This window comes from Bos indicus, chromosome 8 (assembly GCF_029378745.1).
Source record: "Bos indicus isolate NIAB-ARS_2022 breed Sahiwal x Tharparkar chromosome 8, NIAB-ARS_B.indTharparkar_mat_pri_1.0, whole genome shotgun sequence".
NCBI classification, from domain to species: domain Eukaryota; kingdom Metazoa; phylum Chordata; class Mammalia; order Artiodactyla; family Bovidae; genus Bos; species Bos indicus.
The window spans coordinates 50,821,780-50,843,974 of record NC_091767.1 but is presented as its reverse complement, the minus strand read 5'-3'; the positions used below and the strand labels follow the sequence as shown (position 1 = coordinate 50,843,974).

Sequence of the window (22,195 nt, the reverse complement as noted above, 5' to 3'; positions counted from 1 at the left end):
AGTAGCAGTAGTTATAAAGGAGGAGGAGGGGAAGGTAAGAGTAGTTAACCCTTAGCATCGCCTTTGGTTGGCTTTTGGAAGAAAAGACTCTGCCGCTGATAATTTAGTTAATAAAGGGTGTTTATCCTGAAATCTCAAGAAGTATCTTCTAGGACTAAAAGTACTTAACGGTTGAAAGAGAGTGCTACCTGGAAGAAGAGTTGGGATAGAAGGAGAACTAACCCAGAGCTGCTTCTCTGCCTTTATTTATTACTTGGAGCAACATAAACCATTGCACAAAGGTCCACTTGTATTTTCCCTGCTATTTGTATACATGATAAAGCCATGGTAACTCAGTTTCCTCGCTTGTAAATTGAATCCTAGTTACCCTTAGGTTCTTTCTACTGTTCAATACATTCTGTGATGGCTGCACCATCCTCATGTTCAGAATTCCTAATATTTTAATTATGAAATAAAGGGATTATTTTTTAAGAATTTCAAAGGTGAAGACAATTGTTTTAAATCAGTATCACATTCTGGAGGATCATGTGATAATTCCTATTTGCATATCTATGGTGATCTCTACCTGTGGTTATAGATTCATGGTTTCTTATAGCTCTTATCCTATAAATTTGACTTATTCTTGCTGTTGGTTGGCTCACAGTCATCTCAATATAATTTTAACAATCTGTAAGTGGCTGTATTGGCTGGGAAAAGAAAGCCAGTCATACGCTTTTTAATTTTGGGCAAAATGACAAATGATTCTGGGACTGTCTGATTCCCTCTTTTTTTTTTTTGGTTACATTGACCCTTTTGTGAAAAGTGTATATTTTAGGGGAAAAAAGTTTTTAGAGAGATTTTATATATATATATATATATATATATATATATATGTAAATAATATCATTAGAAAGTAAAATTTGAAATAAATATACATGTTCCTGGATCTTAATTTAAATTATGCAAACATGTAAGTATATGCATCTCAAGGGATGTACAATAATTGTCAATAGTGGGTGAAAAAATATGCACATATGTGAAATGACCAAGTAAATTAAGAAAAGCCAAAACATTTATGAAAAGCCTCATTTCACTGATTTCTAAACAATTTTTTTAAATGGGTTTGCTGGAGTAATGGTTTTTGCCAGTTTGACATTTTTCTGCCTCACCTCAGACCTTCTAGAGAACATTGATGGACCAACGCTGAAAATCAGAGGAAACCTTCCTGCTGTGACTTGTAATTCCCAGAAGGAACTTAAAGGGGGTGTGGGATCCTTTCAAAGTAAATATTTCCATCATAGGAAGATGAGCTTTTAAAGAGATTCCAGGCACTGTTCTTTTAAGTTTTGGCATTTCAGTTGCCCTGCTGTGTGCTTATTATGAATTGGCATGTCTTTTCCACTATTTTATGTGTATGTGTTTATGTATATCTTCCAGTATATTAGAACTTCTTATGACACAAAGTTGGATCACCTGTTACATTTAATGTTGAAAGAGTGGAAGATGGAACTGCCAAAGCTGGTGATCTCCGTCCATGGTGGTATCCAGAACTTCAAGATGCCCTCAAAACTTAAAGAGATCTTCAGCCAAGGTTTGGTCAAAGCTGCAGAGACAACAGGAGCATGGATAATAACTGAAGGCATTAATACAGGTAAGGCACATTCCCTGTTCCACTCTTTTTTTTTTTCTTTTTCTGTAATTCCTTTTAAAACTGAATCAGCCAGTATAGCACTTAAGTTTGCTCTGCAGTGCTCCCAGGAGATACAGGCAGCATGAGGGAGGAAGACTGAAACTGTAGTAACTGAAAAAGAAACCCAGAAGAATCATAGACCTTTCCTGGACTGTGTTTTTACCATTGTTAAAATCTCCTATTTTAATATAACTTTGTAGACTTTTACCAAAGAAAATAGTTTTTCATGAGCTTTGGACTATTGTAAGGTTACAAAGGACACGGACTCCAGGCAAGAGTGTAGTGTGTGTAGTGTGTGGGCATAGACATGAGCTAAACTCGCCGTGGTCAAGTTCTCAGCAATTGGAAAGCAGGGACGTGTGCAACAATTGTATTGAGTGCATGGGGCATGAGGAGATAATTAACTACAAAACCACCTTTTCACATACTATCTCTATCTGAGTCTTATATTTCTTGAAATCTGGCATTCAAAAACTTCATTTAGTAGCCCCTGAACCTCTAACCCGACTCTCTTGCATCAGTTTTTATGAACTGTATGTGTGTAACAGAATCATCTGGGGGCATTACAAAAATACAATACACAGGCTCTACTCCAAATTAATTAGAGTTTTTCAGGGTGGAACTTCTGAAGGATGTCTAGTGTGCAGCCGGGGTTGAGAATTAGTAACTTCACAAACTGCTGTTACCATCTGTTACTAACCTATCACAGTTCTAACACCAGTTCCCATGTGACCAGCTGAAATGTCCTACAATCCAACTCAGTTCTGACAATATTTACCTGGAAACAGCATCAGATCTCACAGGTTTAGGGCTCCGTCCCACAAGACTGTCCTCTCTTCAGACGTCAGCCTCCAGTCCAGGTTGTTACCTGTGCTTCTGACTCTCTGGCTGCAAATCAGGTGGCTCAGATGGTAAAGAGCCTGCATGCAATGTCGGAGACCCAGGTTCTATCCCTGATTTCCCCTGGAGAAGAAAATGGCAACCCACTCCAGTATTCTTGCCTGGAGAATTCCATAGACAGAGGGAGCCTAGTGGGCTATGGTCCATGGAGTCACAAAGACTTGGACACAACTGAGTGACTAACACTTTCACACTTTCTTTCACGTCCCACTACCCGATCCTTGGGTTTGATGAATTTACTAGAGTAGTTCACAGGATGCAGGAAACCAATTTACTCATTAGATTACCAGTTTATTATAGAAGGATGTAACTCAAGAACAGCTAGAGAGAAGCGATTCATAGGACAAGGCACCTGTGGGAAAGGGCATGGGGCTTCTGTGCCTTCCTCCCATGTCCACATGTTGACTTGGAAGCTCTCCAAATCCTGTTTTTTGTTTTGTTTTGTTTGTTTGTTTGTTTGGTTTTTGTAGAGGCTTCATTGTTGTTCTTGTTGTTGTTTAGTCAACTGAGTCATGTCCAGCTCTTCTGCAAACCATGGACTGTAGCCTGCTGTAGGCTACAGTCTGTAGCTTACAAACTGTAGGCTCCTCTGTCCACGGGATTTCCCAGGCAAGAACACTGGAGTGGGTTGCCATTTCCTTCTCCAGGGGATCGTCCCAAGCCAGGGGTGGAACCCACATCTTCTGCATTGGCAGGCAGATTCTTTACCACTAAGCCACCTGGGAAACCCATAGGCTTCATTATATGGGCATAATTGATTATATTATTGGTTATTGATAATTGAACTCAATATCCAGTTCCTTTCCCTTCCCCAGAGGTTGGGGATGCGACTGGAAGTTCCAACCCTCTAATCACAAGGATGGTTGGTTATTCTGGAAACCAACCCACAGCAGTAGGTCCAAAAGTTGTCTCATTAACATAACAATACCATCTCTCACTCTCACCACTTAGGAAATTCCAGGGATTTGAGGAGCTCTGTGTCTCTGACAGACTAAATAGTTATTACTACAAGTCACAATATCACTCCTGTAGCTTTCCCTCTTCCCTTTACTTCTCTCTATTTCTACTTGGGATGTTCTAGCCAGTGTTTCCTATTAAATTCTGCCCGTCCTTTAGGATCTACATTAGGTGCTGACATACCCAGGAAGCGTTCTCTATCTCAACTCACTGTTGTTCCGTAATTTCTGCCTGTAGCACCTGTGGCACGTGTGTGTTTGACATACAGGCTAGGTCAGGATGAGTCTCCTTGATTATGAGGTAGAAGCCAGGGCCTATACATTTGTCTAACAGTGAGCAACAGGCACTAAGATAAGAAATAATTTCTTTTGACTAAAAAGGAATGAAGAAAGCAAGTGATTGAAAAAACAAAGAAAACATAAAACCAAGGGATTTAGAGCCTGTCACCAGTGGGTAGGTAATCTCTGGTACTATTGTTTCACATTCTTAAAAGAAAGTGAAGGTTGCAGAGTTCTAAGTCCAGTGTGTAGTACTTATTTTATTTCCAGTAAAAGAAAAAAAAAAATAAAAGGGTGGGTGGGGAAGTTTATAGAGTTCAGGAAAAGGTGAACTTGGTCATAGTTTTTTTCTTTGAATAGCTAACTGTGTCACGTGCTTTACTTACTGCCTTTTTAAAATTTAATATTTTAGGTTAGGGTCAATTAAGGAATGCAAATATAATAGTGTGAAAACTATAGAAATAGTTCATATGAACAAAAGAAATGAGATATATTTGGAGCTTCCTTAAACAATAACCAGGGTCTGACTTGATTCAAGCACAGCTCCTTAGGGCCTGACTACACAAGAAGTGGTCCCTGGACCAGTAACATCAGCATCAGCAAGGAGTTTGATGGTAACCCAGATATCAGGCTCCCCAGATGAGTGGGATAAGAAACTGCGTTTTGATAACATCCCCAGATGATTCTTGAAAGTGAAAGTTGCTCAGTCATGTCTGACTCTTTGTGACCCCGTGGACTATACAATCCATGGAATCTCCAGACCAGAATACTGGAGTGGGTAGCCTTTCCCTTCTCCAGGGGATCTTCCCAGTCCAGGGATCGAACCCAGGCCTCCCACATCTCAGGCACATTCTTTACCAGCTGAGCCACCAGACAAGCCCAGGAATACTGGACTGGGTAGCCTATTCATTCTCCAGCGGATCTTCCCAGCCCAGGAACTGAACCGGGGTTTCCTGCATTGCAAGTAGATTCTTTACCAACTGAGCCCCAGAGGATTCTTATGAACATTTAAATTTGAGAAGCTTTGTTTATCAGCTTTAGCCTATGCTTAAATGCTCCTCAACTGTAGTAGAACGTTATTTGGCATGAATTTTTGACACTTATTTAAATTGAATGCCAGAAGCCTTTAAGAACCTACTATGTATTTGGATAGATGCTGTGGATGAAAGATGAGTAAGATATGGCCCCTGGGTTAGTGATGAAGCGGGTGACTGTGATAACAGACAATAAATAACTAACCAAAACTTGATGCTGAATGGGCCATAGTTGAGATACAAAGAAAGTGTTTGGGAGTAAAAGGAAGAGGAAGACAAATTCCATTTCCAACTGGGGAACCTGAGAAAAAGGCTTGGTGGAGGATATATACTCTTCCCTTGAGAAAAGGGTAGAAAGAAGCATTCTAGGCCAAGGTGGCAATTCAGGGCCGGGAACACAGCTAGAGCTTAAGGCATGTGCAGAGAGTGGTGATACACCTTCTAGCTGGATGTGCCTTGTGGCAGAGAACAGGGACAGCCAAGAGAGACTGGAGCCAGATTGGGTACCATGCTATTTGGGTTGAGGTTTTATTCTCTGTGTAGCAGGGAGCCCTCAAAGGATTTTTGAACAGAAGGATGAATAGGGAATGATATTGTCCGATCAGGTTTTATGGAGTCTTAGCAGGTAATATGTGTTAAGATCACATGTGGGCCGCTGAAAAACTGTCACCACCACATGCTGGTAATCCACGCCAAACCTATGGATCTGAATCTCTGTTGGTACTGATGTATGTTCTGTGGTTCAGAACCCCAGTTTTAGAAGATGACTGGGAGCGGGGGATGCCAGAGAGAAGAAAATGATTTAAGTGCTGTGCTTCAGATGCATGCAATATGCAGGGTTTTTGCGTTTTTCTTCCTGTGCTAATGACACATACAGAGTCAGATTCTACTTTAAAAGAGTAAGTGGTGTAATGTAGTGTTTGCAATTAAAAGGCAGGTTAAGCCAATCTCAAAAGGCTACATAGTGCATAATTCCAACTATATGACATTCTGGAAGAGGCAAAACTATAGAGACGATAAAAAGATCAGTGGTTATCAAGGACTGGGGAGAATGAGGGATGAATAGACAGAGTACAGAGGATTTTGAGGACAGTGAAACTATTATGTTTGTAATTCCTCTGTGCCAGCAACTTTCCCTGATAACAGGGAAATAATTGCGTATCAGTTCAGTTCAGTCGCTCAGTCGTGTCCGACTCTTTGTGACCTCATGGACTGCAGCACGCCAGGCCTCCCTGTCCAACGCCAACTCCCTGAGTCTACCCAAACCCATGTCCATCGAGTCAGTGATGCCATCCAACCATCTCATCCTCTGTCATCCCCTTCTCCTCCTGACTACAATCTTTCCCAGCATCAGGGTCTTTTCCAATGAGTCAGCTCTTCACATCAGGTGGCCAAAGTATTGGACTTTCAGCTTCAACATCAGTCCTTCCAATGAACACCCAGGACTGATCTCCTTTAGGATGGACTGGTTGGATCTCCTTGCAGTCCAAGGGACTCAAGAGTCTTCTCCAACACCACAGTTCAAAAGCATCAATTCTTTGGCGCTCAGCTTTCTTTATAGTCCAACTGGCACTTTCTCAGTTCAGTTCAGTCGCTCAGTCATGTCTGACTCTTTGTGACCCATGAATCGCAGCACACCAGGCCTCCCTGTCCATCACCAACTCCTGGAGTTCACTCAGACTCACGTCCATCGAGTCAGTGATGCCATCCAGCCATCTCATCCTCTGTCGTCCCCTTCTCCTCCTGCCTCCAATCCCTCCCAGCATCAGAGTCTTTTCCAGTGAGTCAACTCTTCTCATGAGGTGGCCAAAGTACTGGAGTTGCAGCTTTAGCATCATTCTTTCCAAAGAAATCCCAGGGCTGATCTCCTTCAGAATGTACTGGTTGGATCTCCCTGCAGTCCAAGGGACTCTCAAGAGTCTTCTCCAACACCACACTTCAAAAGCATCAATTCTTCGGCACTTAGCTTTCTTCACAGTCCAACTCTGACATCCATACGTGACCACTGGAAAAACCATAGCCTTGACTAGACGGACCTTTGTTGGCAAACTAATGTCTCTGCTTTTGAATATGCTATCTAGGTTGGTCATAACTTTCCTTCCAAGGAGTAAGCGTCTTTTAATTTCATGGCTGCAGTTACCATCTGCAGTGATTTTGGAGCCCCCCAAAATAAAGTCAGCTGCTGTTTCCACTGTTTCCCTATCTATTTCCCCTGAAGTGATGGGACCAGATGCCGTGATCTTCGTTTTCTGAATGTTGAGCTTTAAGCCAACATTTTCACTCTCCACTTTCACTTTGAAAGTGGAGAGTAAAAAAGTTGGCTTTTGCATATACTTGCCTATTATTCTCTTTCTGGCAGTTGCAGTGTTTTGCGTGATTTGTGAGTTAAAGTTTGACTTCTAACCTGGTTGTTCATAGGTGTGTCCAAACATGTTGGGGATGCCCTGAAAGCCCATTCCTCGCAGTCCTTGAGAAAAATCTGGACAGTTGGAATCCCTCCTTGGGGTGTCATTGAGAACCGGAAAGATCTTATTGGAAGAGATGTAAGTAGACAATTCTTTCATAGCAAAAGGAAATAAACATATATCCATTTGCCAGCTTAGCACTATACCTGGATACCTGTAGACATCTTCAATGTAATATGCCCCAAACCAATTCCTGACTTCATGCTGCCTCTCTTACCCTGTCTTAGAAAGTGAAAATCTTACCCTGCAGTTGCTCAGGCCCAAAACCCTGCACTAACCCTGAAATGATCTCTGCTCATACCTCAAACCTAATCCCCTGGGTAATTCTAATAGCTTTCCCAATTCTCATCCGTGGCTTCCCAGGTGGCACTAGAGATAGAGAACCTCCTGCCAATCAATGCAGGAGACATAAGAGATAGGGGTTCAATCCTTGGGTTGGGAAAATCCCCTGGGGGAGGAAATGGTAACCCACTCCAGTATTCTTGCCTGGAGAATCCCTATGAACAGAGGAGCCTGGCAGGCTACAGCCCATAGTGTCGCAAAGAGTCAGACTTCGCGACACAGCGTGCACTATATATAAAACAGATAACTAGTGAGAAACTACTGAATAGCACAGGGAACTCTACTCATTGCTCTGTAGCGACCTAAAAGGGAAGGGAAGCGGAAGAAGAGGGAACGTGTATATAGCTGATTCACTTACTCTATAGCAGAAACTAGTACAACATTGTAAAGCTACTGTACTCCAGTAAAAACTAAAAAAACGAAACAAAACAACTATATCTTCAAAAAAAAGTGACTCATTGCCTTCCAGAAAGATGATAACAGTTTCCATTCCTAACAACAGGGTATGAGGATGCCCATTGTTCTGTACCATTCCTGGCTCCAGAAGATATTCTGGCTTTTTAGAAAACATTGCTTTTCTGATAGGTATAAATTAATACCTAATTGTTCTTAAGTACCTTTCTCTGATTACTAGTGAGGTTCGACATCTTTTCATGTGGTTTCTGGACACTTTTAAGCATAGTTAAAAATGTTGAAAGACCTTTTATAATTCATTTTAGCATTTTTGTTTGCTATATATGCTGCATTTCCCAGATTTTAATTTGTATTATTTATGAAATCTTTCCATATATAAAAAATGTGTTAAATCTATCAATCATTTTCTTTTTGGCTTATAGCCTCAGTGTCATGCTTAGGAATTGTAAAGGTAACTTTTAAAGACTAATGTTTTAACATTTATGGTACTTTTTACATCCATTATTTCTTTAATACCTCATAGCAACCCTCTGCTATAGGAATCGTTAATATCACTTACACATGAGGAAATGAACCTGAGAAAGGAAGCAGGTATTACCCAGATTTAAAATTAGAAAGCAGAAGAGTCTAGCCTTAAACTTGGACTCTTAGACTCTAAACACAGTTGCCCCTCCCTGTTTGTGGATTCTGCATCTGAAGAGTCAACCAACACTGGATCCCCAGGGTTCAACCGACCATGGATCCAGGGGATATGAAAGTCGACTGTATTATGCCATTTTATATGAAGGATCCAAGCATCCGTGGACTGTAGTATCCATGAGTAGTTCTGGAACTAACCCCCCACGGATACCAAATGGCTATACTGTGCTTTCCTCCCTAGAAACAAATAAGAATTGGAGTAGTTTATGGAAGAATCAGTAAATATTAATAAGGGGCTTCACTAGTAGCTCAGATGGTAAAGAATCTACCTGCAATGCAGGAGACCCAGGTTCTATCCCTGGGTTGGGAAGATCTCCTGGAGAAGGGAATGGCAACACCCTCTAATATTCTTGCCTGGTGAATTCCATGGATCTGGGTAATGTATATTGAATGTGAATACATCTCCATTTACTCTTCACTTCATTTGGGATACTAGAAACATAAATCAGTGTCCAAATATTATTCTGAAATAGATCTATTTAAAGGCATAGCTTCTGAATACTGATGTGCTGTGTGTACCAGTGCAGATCCTTGAACTGATTTTTCAATGATCTGAGACAAAGTAAGTAGAGAAATTGAAAATAAATATTTGGAAGCATTTTTAGCAATGTAACAGTGCTGTGACTCCAAGCATATGGTAAGTGTTCTCATGTTGCTGTGTGTGCGAGTGTCGTTGAACTTGTGTCACGAGTCTAATGTAGCACAAGCTGCAGACTAGTCGTGCACTATGGGACTACATATCCATCCATAGAAAAATAAAAAGTAAAGGCACTCAGATTGAGTCTTCACGGCAGATAGCTCTTAGTAGCTAGTAGTGCTTTTTGGCATGGACCGGAACTCTGTAGTGCACCAACAGGCCTTTGGAGCAGTCAGCCCAGGAAGGACCTCTGACCCTTGTTCTCGCTGTCTTGCAGGTAGTGTGCCTATACCAGACTCTGGGAAACCCCCTCAGCAAGCTCACAACACTCAACTGCATGCACTCCCACTTTATCCTGTCTGATGATGGCACTGTGGGCAAGTATGGCAATGAGATGAAGCTCAGGAGGAACCTGGAAAAGTACCTCTCTCTGCAGAAGATACATAGTTGTGAGTACCCACGGGACCTCAGCCGACAGGTCCTGTCTAGGGGCACTGCTGCGGAGAGGTCCAGATGGGCTTCTTGTAATCCTTGGTAAACCCTTGATATTGAGAGCGGACGTTTATCCAAAAAAAAAAAGCCTGACTCATAACGTTGCTGTAGAAATCCTTGGGTTCATCCATATGAAATATGCCAATGTCAGTTGCTGTGCTGTAGGCCTCTGAGGATGGAAAGCATAGGATTGGGTGACTCTGCATGTCTTCATCATCCAAGTCTTGGAGAAGAGTGCCCTTTCCTGGGATGCCTATTCTAGGAGGTTTTCATCTGGAGCTATAATGTGTCTAAACTGAGAGCCAGGAGTAGAGGAAGCTCTCTCATGAGATTTATAAGCAAGAACTTCACAGTTGTTTTCCTTTTATAACAAATTTAATTAGTTGCATCAGTAAGATTCTTACTGTAGAAAACAATAATAAACATATTTATTTTTATGGAGATTAGTTATTGCTTCAAGAAAGATATCCCTAACTGAAATTGAATTATTTTTCTCTCTCCTACAAAATACACTTACTGATTTCTTTTTCTGTTGATAAAAGTGTTATATACTCTCATATTCAGATAAAGAAAAGGAAGGGATAGCCCTCTGTAATCTTACTACGAAAAATAACCATTGTTAACTTTTTCATCTGTATGATTTCAGAAGAACATATCCCTTCTGATATGGAAGGCTATCCCTTTCTTCTCCAAATAAAAACCTAGAATTTGAATTTAGTTTTTATAAGATGATGTTACAAGAAGATTATGTCTATCAATTGGTACATCTTAGGTCTGATTTTTAGTGACAAGGAGAAAGTAATAAGGAGGTGGAGTTATGTAGAAAAGGAAAGGAAGTAAAATATTAAAACAATGGACTAAGAGGCCCACTCTGATCATTTGTGGAGTCAGGACAAGGTGCACATGGAAGCCCACGTACTGTTTGTTTAAATATTTAAAAGTTTTGAATCAAGCTAACAAACACAAATAACAAGATTAAAAACATAATAAAATAATGTTTAATCCTTTTACCTCTGCATATATAGCTGGAAGGCCAGGTTTGAGGTCAGAGTCCTGGATTCTGGGGAGTACAAAGCCAAATCATGGAGGTGAAGCAGAACCAGGACCTTGGTCCCCGGTTTACAGTCACTCTCTGCTTCTCTTCCTTGCTTTGGTTCAATCTCATAATGTCTGGGCCTGACATAGACATTGTCACCTAGGCACTCCAATCTATATGTCCAAGCCCTACTCCCCCCAAATCCTCTTGCTTTGACAAGTACATCCCTGGGGCAGAGGCTCAAGCAGCCCCTGGAATCAAGAATTTTGGGGTCTAGTACAGTCCAATGTACGACACGGAGCACAGGCTTCCCTTGAACCTTGACCCTGTAGACTCCTCACTGGGAGGGGAAGAGCTTGGCCAGAGGAGGGCGCGGTAGAACCTGGAACCCAGAGTGAAGTCCTCTGTTGCTCAGGTGTGGGCATGGTGTTGCCGCCAGTTTTCCTTCTTTTGGGGGAAAAAAATTGATTTAAATATTAAATATATCAATACACGTGTGATGTAAAAGTTAAATCAAACAAGAAGCCTATAAACAGTCAACATTTCCCCAAATCTTCCCCTCCCTACACTATTAATAATTTGATGTATATCATTCCAGAGTTTTCTGGTTATTTATGTAAATATAAAAACATGTTGCACATATAGGTATGTGTATATGTATATATAAAATATATACCTATATATATAGTTTTAAAATTTTAAATAGGGTTTTAAATGGGATCATACTGGACATATCAATCTGTAACTTTTGTTTGCTTAACATCTTTAAAAAGAATGACTCCACAGTCTTTCCTTTTTTTGTCTTCCTTACTTTAATAAAGCAATATGTAGTCTGACAAGAAAGTCAACTAGTGAAAAATGGAATACATTGAAATATGAAAGTCTCTGAGGTTTACCCATCCCATTCTGTTCTTAGAAATAACCACTATTAAAAGTTTTGTTGTTGTTGTTGTTGTTGTTGTTTTCTAATTTTATTTTATTTTTAAACTTTACATAATTGTATTAGTTTTGCCAAATATCAAAATGAATCCGCCACAGGTATACGTGTGTTCCCCATCCCGAACCCTCCTCCCTCCTCCCTCCCCATACCATCCCTCTGGGCCGTCCCAGTGCACCAGCCCCAAGCATCCAGCATCGTGCATCGAACCTGGACTGGCAACTCGTTTCCTACATGATATTTTACATGTTTCATTGCCATTCTCCCAAATCTTCCCACCCTCTCCCTCTCCCACAGAGTCCATAAGACTGTTCTATACATCAGTGTCTCTTTTGCTGTCTCGTACGCAGAAATAACCACTATTAAAAGTTGATTGAATTGTCAACAGCTTGATTATTTTTTTGAGGTGAGTGATGGATACATTGGGATCCATTATATCATTCTGTTTTCTTTGACGTATGTTTGAAAATTTCCACAATAAAAAGTTAATTTCTTAAAGACTACTACTTATTATTATTTTTTAATTACTGAAAGCCTTTAGATACCTTTTTAACTGGGAGAAGATACTCTAACCATATTTGTGGCTACTTTTATTTAAAGTCCAAGCTTCTGACTTGGCCTTGAACTAAGTAAACCTGAGTCAAAGAAGAGAACGGTTAGTTCAAGTAAGGAATATACACGGGAATTGAAAGGCTTGTGTCTGGCAATTGGCATTGCTGATAGCGTCCCTTTGTAACAATTTGATACTGTTTGTCATCTGAAATAGGCTCTGGACAAGGCGTGCCCGTGGTGGGGCTGGTGGTGGAAGGTGGTCCCAACGTCATCCTCTCCGTGTGGGAGACTGTGAAAGACAAAGACCCGGTGGTGGTGTGCGAAGGCACAGGCAGGGCTGCTGACCTCCTGGCCTTCACCCACAAACACTTAGCAGATGAAGGGTGAGCTGTTGAGCCTTCATTTCTAAAACTATGCTGACTCTTTCTTCTTCCTAAGCACTGCTCTCATGTGGGATGGATGTCCTTAGAGGACAGGGACCGGAATTCTCTGGATATCTTGGAGGATGGGTTGAGACTGGAATTCATTTTTCAGTGATTTTTGTATTTATTAAAGCAACACCAAAATGCCCTCCAGTGATGCAAGTTGCTATTTCTTTAGCTGTAGAATGGCTTGCATCTACAAAGGACTTTGAACCTTGTCTGAGCTTAGGGAAAAAGCGTTTCCAGGGGGAGTGAAGGAGAAGACCACTGTGGTAGTCACTTTTGAATTCAACTGCTGTCAGTAAATATAGCAGAAATTAGAGAAATCAATATCCTGATATTTTTGTAGCATATGTTGTACTTAGTTGAGGTTTTAGTTCTTTCTTCTTTTCAAGATGGGAGTTTTTCTCTAAGCCATCCCTAAATCCAGCATGATTCTTCCAATTTCAAAAGCATGGTATTTCTGCCGCATGAGTAAATACAGGGCCCAGGAACTGAAATGTTGACTCCACTCATTTGCTTAAAAAACATTCATTCACTTTAAGCTATAACTGTTCTCTGATGACTTTTCCCTTACAGTTTCTCTCCCCTTTCAGCCCCACTTCCACCCTCTATCCTCTTCCTCTTCAGTTATACCTCTCTCTTTCCTAAAGTTACCCTAGACAAGTGATTCTTACACGATTTGGAGTGTCAGATTCTTTAAGGATACCATGCCCATAATTTCTGGAGATTCACAGCCCCTTGGAAATCTGTCAGCTCAAAAACCTGCCCCAAGTGCTTTCTTCCTAGGAGAATGGCATATGAGTCCATCCTTGTTTTAATGTTCAGCCTTCTCCTCATGCCAGTGCTCCGCTTTGCTTCCTCCCATTCATTTGTCTCTTGACACAACTGTCCATAGATACCTCCATCACGTGGACAGACACAGTGATGTTGTACTTATGCTGATGTTTTTAGCTTGTTCCCTCTCTCGATTGTGTCAAGTCATGGCTATTTCTCTCTCTCCCAGGACCCTGCGTCCTCAGGTGAAGGAGGAGATCATCTGCATGATGCAGAACACCTTCAACTTTAGTCTTAAGCAGTCCAAGCACCTTTTCCAAATTCTGATGGAGTGTATGGTGCACAGGGATTCTGTGAGTATAATGAGTTGATGACTTGACCAACTTAAAAATTGCTAATGTTCAAAAAGGGGCTTCCCTGATGGCTTAGAGCTAAAGAATCTGCCTGCAGTGCAGGAGACTCAGGAGACATGGGTTCAATCCCTGGGCCAGGAAGATCCCCTGGAAGAGTACATGGCAGCCCACTCCAGTATTCTTGCCTGGAGAATCCCGGGGATGGAGGAGCCTGATGGGCTATGGTCCATGGGGTCACAAAGAATCAGATATGATTGAGCTGCTGAGCATGAGCACTAGTGAATGTTCAACAATTGTGACATTTATTTTCACAATTTTTTTTCATTTCTAACTTGGTTGTATATAGTGCTACAGAACTTGACTTTTAACTTGACTTTTTGTTCCCTCCTTCTCTGGAACCATGCTTCAGATTCCTAATGGTACTTGGGAAAAAGAACTTAGATAATATAACAGTATTACAGGAAAGTGATTGAATTTAATGTAAATTACATGTGAATATTTTCTGAGGGTAAAGGAACAGCTTCCTGCCTTAAATAAACTCAAGGTTGCTGGCTTAGATGACCATTTCTCAGTATCCTCAGTATATCCTGCAGGAATCACTAGGGATGCACTGGATAGTGAAAATGTGAGAATATACTCTCAGCTGGAAGATGGAGGCCACAAACTATGGACTATAAACATGATACAGATCAGGAGATTTTAATCTTTTAGGGCATTTTGATCAAAATTTTTTATCAGTGACTTGGATAATAGGTAGCTGACAGTTACATTAAATATGCAAATATGTCATGATTCACAGTGATCTTCCCAGAATTTGAAGAGTGGACCAAATTGTACAAGATTTTGGTACCATTAAAGCACTTGGCCTCAAAAAACCAGTCGAGCAAGTTCAGTGTAGACTAGGCAAGGCTAAACAGATGTGAAAGCCCTTTGGGATTTTAGCTGACTGCAGCCATGAAATTAAAAGACACTTATTCCTTGGAAGGAAACTTATGACCAACCTAGATAGCATATTGAAAAGCAGAGACATTACTTTGCCAACAAAAGTCCATCTAGTCAAGGCTGTGGTTTTTCCAGTGGTCATGTACGGATGTAAGAGTTGGACTGTGAAGAAAGCTGAGTGCCAAAGAATTGATGCTTTTGAACCGTGGTGTTGGACAAGACTCTTGAGAGTCCCTTGGACTCCAAGGAGATCCAACCAGTCCATTCTGAAGATCAGCCCTGGAATTTCTTTGGAAGGAATGATGCTAAAGCTGAAACTCCAGTACTTTGGCCACCTCATGCAAAGAGTTGACTCATTGGAAAAGACTCTGATGCTGGGAGGGATTGGAGGCAGGAGGAGAAGGGGACGACAGAGGATGAGATGGCTGGATGGCATCACTGACTCGATGGACGTGAGTCTGAGTGAACTCCAGGAGTTGGTGATGGACAGGGAGGCCTGGCGTGCTGCGATTCATGGGGTCGCAAAGAGTCAGACACGACTGAGCGACTGAACTGAACTATTTGAATAATAACAAAAACAGTAACCATGTCTACAGTTAGCAGTGTGCTTTCAATATATGTTTTTTTTTCCCAATAATTTTTTTTTACATGAAATATCCCCATGAGTGAGTTCAGTATGGCAGTGATTGCTTATTTCAGTTTCAGAGATAATGAACTAAAGACTAGAGACTTTAAGTGTTTCGCCCAGAGTCGTGCAGTCATGAAATAGTAGAACTGAAATTGGGGCTCAGGGTTGAAATCTTGTGTATGATCTACCACATTTTATATCCCCCACAATGTCAGTAGGTAAAGAAAAGGATATGTTAAAGGGATCGCCCTCATACTTGCCTCTTCCTGTCATCAAGGAGAGTAACCAGGAAGTGGTGTAATAATCAATAAGTAACAAGTGGAGGCAGCTAAGGTTTTACACATTAGTGAAATTAGGTCCTGAGCTCCTATACAGTTGAGGGTTGATTTTAGTCATGGACTGGAGGGGCTGTTAGGCAGAGAGGCTCTTAGTGTGAATTGTAGAAGAATAGTTTTTCTGTCTTTATGAGACCTCAGAGATTAGTTAGTGAGTTCCTCTCTTCTTGTGGGTGAGGAACCCAAGATGCAGTGGCTTTATAATATTTACCCAAGACTGACTAGTTAGTGGCATATCTCAGACTGGACCTTGGCAGTCTTGGCTCTTTTTTGTTGAACAGCTCCCTCTACTATATATTTTCATTTGGAAAGGCTGAGATACATTCATTAACAGGAGAAGGCCTATTATAATCATAAAAAATGTCCTTATTTGTCTTAAAAACATGAGTCACTTGCCAGGATGCACTGGAGACTTTGACATTGTACAGGTTTTCTGTGCTATCTATTGTAGCTGCTCATTGGGTATGTTGTAAGTGCCTCATTTATCTTATGACAAGTCCTTGAGTATTCATTTCTCATTAAAAGCAAAAGCCTTTATTTCGAAAGCTAGGTGACTGGAAGGCTCTCACTTTGTATCCTTTCAAAATGAGGAATAGTTTGCTTTACATGAGGAATTGACACTGAGTTTCTATTACAGCATATGAGTAGTAAATTAATGGAGTAATGTTCTTTCATGCATGTTTCCTCTAACATACTTGGAATTTTTCAGTTATTTTTCACCCCCTTCATGTGCACAATTCTGCATTACCCTACTTAAAAGTTTTCCCTCTTATTAGTGAAAAAAAGAATTTTTTAAACTGTATGATTTTTGACATTAATGAAGAATGTTTCACTTAATTCATTAGTGCAAAAGCAAATTTTTGAAAGCATTCCTTTGCTAGTTCTCAAAATGTATGGCTTTCTGTTTTTCAACTATTACAGATTACCATCTTTGATGCTGATTCTGAGGAGTCACAGGACCTTGATTTAGCAATCCTAACAGCTCTGCTAAAGGGTGAGTGTCTAAATAAGGTTATACTTGTTCTTCCTTCCCTCTTTTCACACTCATGGCACTTGGTGCTTTTTATGTTGATATTGTAAACAGAATATGTAATCCCTTTCTTTTACCTTAGGCACGAATTTATCAGCATCAGAACAATTGAATCTGGCAATGGCTTGGGACAGAATGGACATTGCCAAGAAACATATCCTAATTTATGGACAACACTGGAAGGTATAATGAAAATGAAGTTATTTTGAAGAAACGTGTTGTGTATTGGTTTGTTAGGGAGAGACCAAAGAGAAAACTGGAGGAAAGATAGGTTACTTCGGGGAGGGGAGTAGCATCTCTGATGCTGGGTACATGTGATCACTAAGACATTTCTTTTGTCTACTTTGCCTTCTTGAAAACATTTTTTTTTCTATGAATCTGCAGCCTAGTTGAAGTTGACAAAAGATGCTGGGGGAAAGGCAAATGAAAGGGTTTTTTATTCATTTTTTGAATGGGCAGATTTTTATATTGTTATTTAAAACTTAAAGTTTATCTTATTTTTTTGCCTTCAAATGTAATACATACTCACAGTAGAAATTAGTGAAAACAGAGAAAAGCAGGAAGAAGAAAGATTATTCATAGTGCTAATGCTAATCACTATTAACATTTCATTTAAAAAAATTATAGCTGTGACCATACCATAGGTCTGTTATTTTGGGGTTTAACTAATTCATGCACATCGTTTAAAATGTCAAATGGTACTAAAAAGCTACCAAAAATACAGTAATTCTCTACCCTGCAAACCACAAGAGCCAAAAACTGAAAATTTTTGGACTGCTCTGACATTTATAAATCTCCATCTCTCTAAATAATAAGTCATATTACTGTTTTCTGATTCCTTTTAATAATTTATTTTATTCAGTTTTGTTTTTTAAAGTTTATTTTTAATTGAAGGATAATTGCTTTATAATATTGGTTTCATTTCTTCTATACATCAACATGAATTGGCTTAATTCATATACATATGAATTTTGTACATATGTCCCCTCCCTTTTGAACTTCCCTCCCACTTCCCACCCTTTCCCACCCCTCTAGATTGTTACAGAGTCCTGGTTTGAGTTCTCTGAGTCATTATTTTTTTAAACTTTAAAAAATTGTATTTACTTATTTGGCAGTACTGGGTCTTCATTGCAGCACGCGGGAACTTTAGTTGAGGCATGCAGATTCTTAGTTGCAGCATGTGGGATCTCGTTCCCTGACCAGGGATTGAATCTGGGCCCCCGGCATTGGGAGCAAGGAGTCTTAGCCATTGGCCCACCAGAGAAGTCCCTCTGATTAATCTTAAGGCCTCTTAACCTCTGTCTGTGGCCCTCACTGGTGCCATCTGGACTGGTTGCCTGCTGTTCCTGGTGCTGAGCTATCATCCTTCATCATCTTGGAGATGCCCTCCTTGGTTAGAACACCTGTTTTCTGTATCCCCTGTTTTGTTCTTTCTTGGTTTACTCCTTTATTTGATCATTTCTGAGAAAGGGAATATGGGAGATAAAAATATTGAGGCCTCATATGTTTGGATATATTTTAGTTCAAGAGGAGACTAATTTTCCCAGTGAATTTTGAATGCTTAGCTTCTAGCACCCAGCAGTGACTGTTGAGAAGTAAAAAATCTTTCTGTTTTTTTGATCCTTTGTGACCATTTCTTTCTTTTCTGGGATTAAAAAGAAATCTTCCTGCTTTTCAGTGTCCTGAGATTTCACAATGATGTGTGTTGTTATAACTTTATATCCATTACAGTGGACACTTGCTTTCAACTTGGCACTTAACGGGTTTCCCTTCTGGGGAGTTTCCTCTCCTGTTTTCTCTGCTTTCTTTCAGGAATTGTATCATTTAAATGTTAGGTCTATGGGCTCCTCCTCTAATCTTACCTATTCCTCTTATCTTCTATATCTTTTCTTTGGTATATGCCTTCAAGTTTAATTTTTCTTGCCTTGTATGTAGCTTTTTGTTTCGGTGCTTGTGTGCTCTAGTTGTTTAGTCGAGTCTGATGCTTTGTGGCTCCATGAACTGTAGTTTGACAGTTTCCTCTGTCCATGGAATTCTCCAGGCGAGAATCCTGGAGTGGGCTGCCATTCTCGAGGGGATCTGCCCCACCCAGGGATCGAACCTGTGTCTCTTGCATCTTCTGCCTTGGCAGGCAGATTCTTTACAACTAGTGCTACCTTGTTTCTGGTAGTGTGTTACTAATTTCTAGGGGTAAATTTGTTGTCTTTTTAAAAATAGCATCCTGTATATATCTTCTTTTGTTTTTTAGAGGATATTAACGATAGTTCTTTTGAAGTTTTCTTCTTCCTTTATTGTCTGATTCTTCCTAGTTGATGTTTTTTGGTCTGTTTGTCCTGTACTCTTTTTTAAGAGTTGATGAAAGGAAGATCATTAGAAGTTCCAAGCCTATAGATGTGGGCTTCACAGTAGGGTGATCTGGCTGCCATTTGTTGGGAGACTTGCAGGGTTAGCATATTCATATATTTTTCTCTTGTATTCATCACTGTCAGAAAGAAATCCTCCAGTCTCCTGCTTAGAAGGTATAAAAGCCTTGTTGTTATTGTTAGGGAAGTCAGTAGGGGAAGATGAGTGAAAAGGTCCCAGTGTTAGCAATTTATGCTGCCAGAATTCTATTGTATAGATTGTTTGGTTCTTTGCTCTTTCCATTTTCTGGTTTCCTGGGGACTGCTAAGTCAGTTACCATTGGGCCATCTGCTTTCCAACTTCTGAAATATTTCACTTTTGACCTCTTTGTTCTTGTGGATTCTGGTTTTTTTTTTTTTTTTTTTTTAAACCCTTTACTATAATTTTAGTGAAGTTTTAGGTGGGGTTAAAAGTAAATGAGTGTTTAATTTGCCATGATACCCAGAAATCAGGTATAGTTTAAAAGGAACATACCAGGTTACAAAAAAAAAAAAAAAAAATAGAAGAAGAAGAAAGAAAGAAAAGAAGAGACCTTGGATTTTTATTAGAATTTTATTAACTTCAAACATTAATTCGGGAAACACTGAGATCTTTACCATAGTCAGTCTTTTTATCCAAGAACACATTTATTCAAAAGGTCTTTTAGGCTTTTGGTTCACTTTTTGTTATTTCCTCACTTAGGTCCTAAACATTCCTTAGTAAGATTGTATTTTATAATTATTTTTGTCTGTATAGTTTTGAGTTCAAATACATGTAACTCTTTACTTATTTCTGCTTTCTTAATTGTTTCCATATCTCTTATTTATCTCTTCCCTCTGAAGCCTGGCTCTCTAGAACAAGCGATGTTAGATGCCTTGATGATGGATCGAGTTGATTTTGTGAAGCTCTTAATAGAGTATGGAGTGAACCTCCATCGCTTTCTTACCATCTCCCGACTGGAAGAGCTCTATAATACAGTGAGTACTGGAACAATTTATCAGTTGGTACCTTAAGATTACTTATTAATTAGACACACTTAGCTTCAACTGTATCTTGAATGTTCAAGTTTCCTTCAGTGCTTATGTACAAAGATAGCTTATAGAGACAGACTTTTCAATCAAAGAAGAAACATTCTTAGCAAACCCTAGGACCATTTCTGCATTTCCCACTTTAATTAATTATACAGAATAGAAGCATAAACTAATTTCAGAAATAGGATATAGTAAGACCATAATTAAAGCCAAAGATGGGAATAAGAACAAATCGCTTGTATTGAGTAATTAGAGCATTTCAATCTAGGGACACTGTTAAAAATTTTGTTCCTGCAATTTTCCTATGCAAACCTTTTATTGAAACTAGACTGGCTTACTCCTGGTAAAGCCGTGAGTTGCTCGAGTCAAGCACCCTTCCTGAGATGTTCTTCCTTGCCTTTGATCTTACCCTTTCTTTAAAGCTCTGTCTTCTTGATCACTCCGTAGTATTTTGATCTATAGATCTTCTTGATCACTCCATAGATCACTCCCAAATCACTTCATAATAATACAGATTATTTGCCATTGTTTTGAATATACTCTTCATAATATTGGTTATTTTTTTAGTGTAAGTACCACACTCTTATATTGGGTTGTAAAAATTCTGTAAAGAAAGTACTTACATTCTTTGTTGAATCCCTCAGTAACTTGAATGAATGTAGCCAGTGCTCAATCAGTATTTGTTGATGCAATGTAATGGTGTGATGGAATTTGTAGTTGTGTGATTTATAAATAATAAAAGATAGTTATAGATTTTACAAATTTGTTTCTGCCTCTTGCCACAAGGTTAATTAAGACTGTCCTTACTACCTAGATATATACATTGTGCACTTAAAAATATTTCAGTCTAATTACATCTTCTCTTGGGAAATAGCTTTCTTAGAATTAATTTGGCTTAAGCTTCATTACTAAAGATGCTGAAGAAAATTTTCAGTATTCTGGATTATTTATACATTCTGAAATAAAGGTTTTTTATTTCTCCCCAACACATGGTAATTAAAATTCTTCCTTTTGTTCTTTATTACAGAAACAAGGACCAACCAATATGCTCTTACATCATCTTGTCCAAGATGTAAAACAGGTAACCTAATTATGAAGGTGTACAAATTTCTTCTTGTGTTGTTTTAGCTTTGTGGTGAAGTGTTACCAGATTTTGCTTTGTAAAAAATAGTATTGGATTTTCTAGTGAATTACCTGTCCTCTTTGACTCTGAACAGTTGTGACTCTGAACAGTTTTAACCAAATCACACTCACAGTTTTTCCCGTAATTTACTTTGTATTTTAAAAGATTTGACCCACCAAGTTAGTGGCATGAGCAAATAATTATTTCCTTTTTTAAAACATGAATTGTAGACATAGAAACTTCCAGGCAGAATTTCAGCTTAACGTGGTGTAACAGTATTGCCAATGATGATAATATCTGTTGAAAATGAAACTTTCTGGTTGTGTTATCTTTACTGAAGGACTGGCATGTGATTTCTGTTGTTTTTGTTCTTGTTTTGGCTATTATTGATAACTCAGGGTCTCTCACTTCTTTTGTGAGTCTGTGTGTTGTTCTAGGGAACCAGGACCAATCCACTGGTCCCATCTTTCCTTATATTTTACTCATGCTCTTCTCAATTCACCTTGAGTTAAGTCAGACTTAACATCATCTCTGACCTCCCGATAGTTACTAAAACTTTCTGACTTTAACAGACTTTTTTTGCCTTAATTCTAAACTCTAATATATTGGTGGGGAGAGTGTGGGCTTTCTGATTATGTTGACTTGGTGAGAGAACCAGAGTGAAAGGACTGTGGAGGAAGATATTTAGTTGGCAAATCAGTAGTAAGCAAAAGTGTCCATGCTGATGTAAATTTAGTTTGCATTGATTTATGCTGGGTCA

General features: G+C 39.5%; 1 protein-coding gene across 4 annotated transcripts in view; it reads left to right on the top strand.

The window, feature by feature from the left end:
* The window catches only part of TRPM6 (transient receptor potential cation channel subfamily M member 6), a 169,946-nt gene that overhangs the window by 70,372 nt on the left and 77,379 nt on the right, over window positions 1-22,195 (top strand). For all 4 annotated transcript variants that reach the window (XM_070794665.1, XM_070794664.1, XM_070794663.1 and 1 more), the window contains exons 5-13: window positions 1,417-1,630; window positions 7,257-7,381; window positions 9,673-9,844; window positions 12,627-12,795; window positions 13,841-13,964; window positions 16,791-16,863; window positions 16,982-17,082; window positions 20,124-20,258; window positions 21,340-21,393. In XM_070794665.1, the coding sequence (XP_070650766.1) occupies window positions 1,417-1,630; window positions 7,257-7,381; window positions 9,673-9,844; window positions 12,627-12,795; window positions 13,841-13,964; window positions 16,791-16,863; window positions 16,982-17,082; window positions 20,124-20,258; window positions 21,340-21,393 (1,167 nt within the window). The remainder of the gene's footprint in view (window positions 1-1,416; window positions 1,631-7,256; window positions 7,382-9,672; window positions 9,845-12,626; window positions 12,796-13,840; window positions 13,965-16,790; window positions 16,864-16,981; window positions 17,083-20,123; window positions 20,259-21,339; window positions 21,394-22,195) is intronic.